At 37.7% G+C, this 3,635-nt stretch overlaps 1 protein-coding gene across 1 annotated transcript; it reads left to right on the top strand.

Annotated features, from left to right (window-relative positions):
- Window positions 1-299: 299 nt before the first annotated feature.
- LOC118026198 (olfactory receptor 2T33-like) lies at window positions 300-3,430 on the top strand. Its single transcript, XM_035028954.1, has one exon. The coding sequence runs from the start codon at window positions 2,043-2,045 to the stop codon at window positions 2,808-2,810; it is 768 nt and encodes a 255-aa protein (XP_034884845.1). The 5' UTR covers window positions 300-2,042; the 3' UTR covers window positions 2,811-3,430.
- The last annotated feature ends 205 nt before the right edge of the window (window positions 3,431-3,635 follow it).

A 3,635-nucleotide genomic window follows, 5' to 3' on the forward strand; every position in this document is an offset into this window, starting at 1 on the left:
TTTATTTGACAGAGAGATACAGCGAGAGAGGGAACACCAGCAGTGGGAGTGGGAGAGGGAGAAGCAGGCTCCCCGCCGAGCAGGGAGCCCGATGTGGGACTCGATTCCAGGACCCCGGGATCATGACCTGAGCCTAATGACTGAGCCACCCAGGTGCCACTATATGTAGTTTTTAAAAAAGATTTTACTTATTTATTTATTTGCTCTGTGGGAAGCCTGCTTCTCCCTCTCCCACTCCCACTGCTTGTGTTCCTGCTCTCACTAACTCTCTCTCTCTGTCAAATAAATAAATAAAATCTTTAAAAAAATAAAAATAAATAAATAGAATAAAAAACTATATACATATGCCATATATATATTATTGAATTAAACCATGATTGTGATATGCTCATTATTGTGTCTTATTTATAGCTATTTTGATGCACAGAATATCTGTATCATTTAATGATACTCTGGGTATTGCTCATATATGCTAGATACTTAAAACAATGTAATATTTATGAAAGGTTTTGCACATTTAAAATTTTTCACTGCTTACCAATTAATTTACATAAATAGTAAATAAGGATTTGCTATCTTATAGATTATGAATAAATTCCAATCCTAAAATCTTGGTAATCATTAATCTATTTTAGTTTTTGATAGAGTGAATTTGTAAGGGAAATACAAATGTTACATAAATATAAAAAAGAAATCATTTGCATATACATCTAATTCTACTACCATAGATACTTACAGATAAGAAAAATGAAAGCCTGAGGCTTTAGGGAATATATAAATAATCTCTGAAAATAAAGGAGATTCTCCATGTTTTATTTGCAGGTAATGCTATATTTCAGAGTAAGTTGGACATAACTTGATTTAAGCAGGTCTTAATAAACCAGTTAGATAATTAGTCAAATTACCAGTTAATTAAAATGTGATTAATTTTATAATTAATAACTTAATCAGTTAATAAATTAATCTACCTCCTACCTTTGAGGATGTATGATTACTGGTAACAAAATTCAAATAATTAAAACCATTTTTTATGTTCCTTAGTGTTATAAACATTTATGAAATTGACTTTTTGTCATGCACACGTTTAATCAAATTCAGCATTTTGCGAGTACATACTAGGTATAAAAATTAACTCTTGCAAGGTCTCTACACTGAGGTAAGTTCCCTCTAATCGTGCGTAAACACAATGATAACATGACGAATATGGTGGTAGGTGCTTTGTTGCAATATCTGTGGTAGCTGGAAGCCTGGCATATTGAAACCATGTACTAAACACACATGTAAAACAGAGAAATATAGCCATTTTGTGTCTCTCACCTGAAAACTGAGTTATAGTAGTTTTATATTTATTTTTCTGTACTTTTTAAGTTAAAACAATTTCTCACGACATCAAAGAAAATCTTGCGACATTAACTTAAACATATGAGAAACATGAAAAAGCCATAGCCATAATTAAGAGATATATCACTTTAATATTAACTAAAAGGCATGACTATGAGGCTCTTTCAACACAGAAGTACACAAATTTTAGAAAACTGGGAAGGCATAATATTTCCTAACACCGTGAGTAAATTATGTGTGGCATACTAACAAGATATACAGAAATAACAGAAGTGTGATGTGTACTGCAAGATATACTTGTTATGCAATTTATTTGGATTAAAAAATATTGTATAATAACAACAGAGATGTATGATAGGATGCTAAGGCAAACATCTTGTCATGAAGTGAAAGATTAAAGACATAATTATTCCTCCAAGTCTCATTTTTTTCTGTCGTTTGACCACATCTTCTTAAATAAATGGCTAACCTTCCTTTCAAACAACTCTGACTCCTTATAATTCCTTGCCTTCCAGGCATGAACTGAGCCATGGAAGATGCAAATGACACCACACAGTATACTTCATTCTTTTAGGGCTCTTTAACTGCACTCAGACCCATCTGTTCCTCTTTTCAATGGTGCTCATGCTCTTCCTCATCTCCCTGATGGGCAATGCCCTCATGATTGTGCTCAACCATGAGGACCCCAGCGGCACACACCCATGTACTTCCTGCTTAGCCAGCTCTCCCTCGTGGACATGATGCTGGTCTCCACCATAGTCCCCCAGATGGCAACCAACTACCTGATGGGCACCAGGTCCATCTCTCCTGCTGGCTGTGGAGCCCGGAGTTTACTGTTTCCCATGCTGGGAGAGGGTGAGTGCTTCCTCTTAGCGGCCATGGCCTATGACCGCTATGTGGCCATACGTCACCCTCTGCGATACCCCATCCTCATGAATCAGAAGCTCTGCTTGCACGTGACCACAGGCTACTGGCTTCGGGGAGGGGTGGATGGGCTGATGCAGCCTGGTGCCACTCTGAGCTTCCCTTACTGCCATTCTCGAGAAATCACCCACTTCTTTCGTGAGGCACCCACACTCACGCACCTTGCCTGTGCCCACGCTACCTTTTTTAAGTTTTTCACGTATGTGTGCTGCCTCCTGATGCTCTTGATCCCTCTGTCTCTCCTTTTGGCTTCCTACAGTCTCATCTTGGCTACTGGGCTCCGCATGCGGTCCACTGCAGCTCAGAAGAAAGCATTTGTCACCTGCTCCTCTCACCTGGCTTTGGTGAGGCTCTTCTGTGGCACTCTCCTACTCATCTACGTGCGGCCCAAATCCTACTGCTCAGTGGCCCATGACAAGGTGGTCTCTGCTTCTTACACCATTTTCACACCTGTGTTGAACCCCCTTATCTACAGTGTGAGGAACGAAGACGTCAAGGGGGCTTTGAGACAATGGCTAGAGAAACATTTTCTGGGACGTCTATAGTGAGAGGAATTGGATAAACTGGCAGCAGCCAAACGGGATCCATTATGAAATTTGTTATATCAATATATTTTGTTCTCACTTGGCCAGTTTTCACTATTGAAAAATATATTTACTTTATATTTAGTACATTAAAATTTACATTTATCCTGCTTTCATACATCCTTATAGTATTTTTGTTCTGGACATTGGACCTCAGCAATAAGAGTAAATGGCTGAGGCACTGTAAGTAAAAGATATGCTAGACATTGATAAAATAAAGGAGATTTTCAACTTTTAATGTGCATGGGCCCTGCTCATTGGATCTCAAGGAAACCAAACTTTAACCATTACCAGAGTCAGCAAATTCAATTTCTGACCTTGGCACCAATTGTACATCTGATTCATTTATAAATAACCTAAAATGGAGCATATTCCAAGCATATGGCTAAGTGTAGAACCTCCCTGGTCCCATGAGACTGAAGTCAGACAGTCCTGCGGATAAACTAAGTCCTAAGTTTACAGTCCTAAGATAAGGTCTATAACTTTCTGAAATACCTTTCACCTAATGATTTGAACATTTCATGTTTTATGTCCTTAGTAAAGACTGTATCCCAGGCAGTTGTCCTAACCTGGACTGGAAAACCAAAACCAAAAACAGAACAAAAACTAAAAAAAAACCCTTTATTTTAGAGATTTTAAAAGTTTGTTCATTTTGTGTCAACAACACCAACTCTGTGTGTGTGTGTGTGTGTACAATTTTGAGGATGGATTATTTAAAGAGTGAATAATTTATTTGAAAAAAGCAATGTACATCTCAGTTTCATATAATTTTGATATAATAAATTT

Source organism: Mirounga leonina, unplaced genomic scaffold (genome assembly GCF_011800145.1).
Source record: "Mirounga leonina isolate KUSES-001 unplaced genomic scaffold, KU_Mleo_1.0 Mir_221, whole genome shotgun sequence".
Lineage (NCBI taxonomy): Eukaryota > Metazoa > Chordata > Mammalia > Carnivora > Phocidae > Mirounga > Mirounga leonina.

Excerpts from the sequence above, each read along its gene's own strand:
- LOC118026198 (XM_035028954.1), top strand. The coding sequence starts at position 2,043 with ATGTACTTCCTGCTTAGCCAGCTCTCCCTCGTGGACATGATGCTGGTC.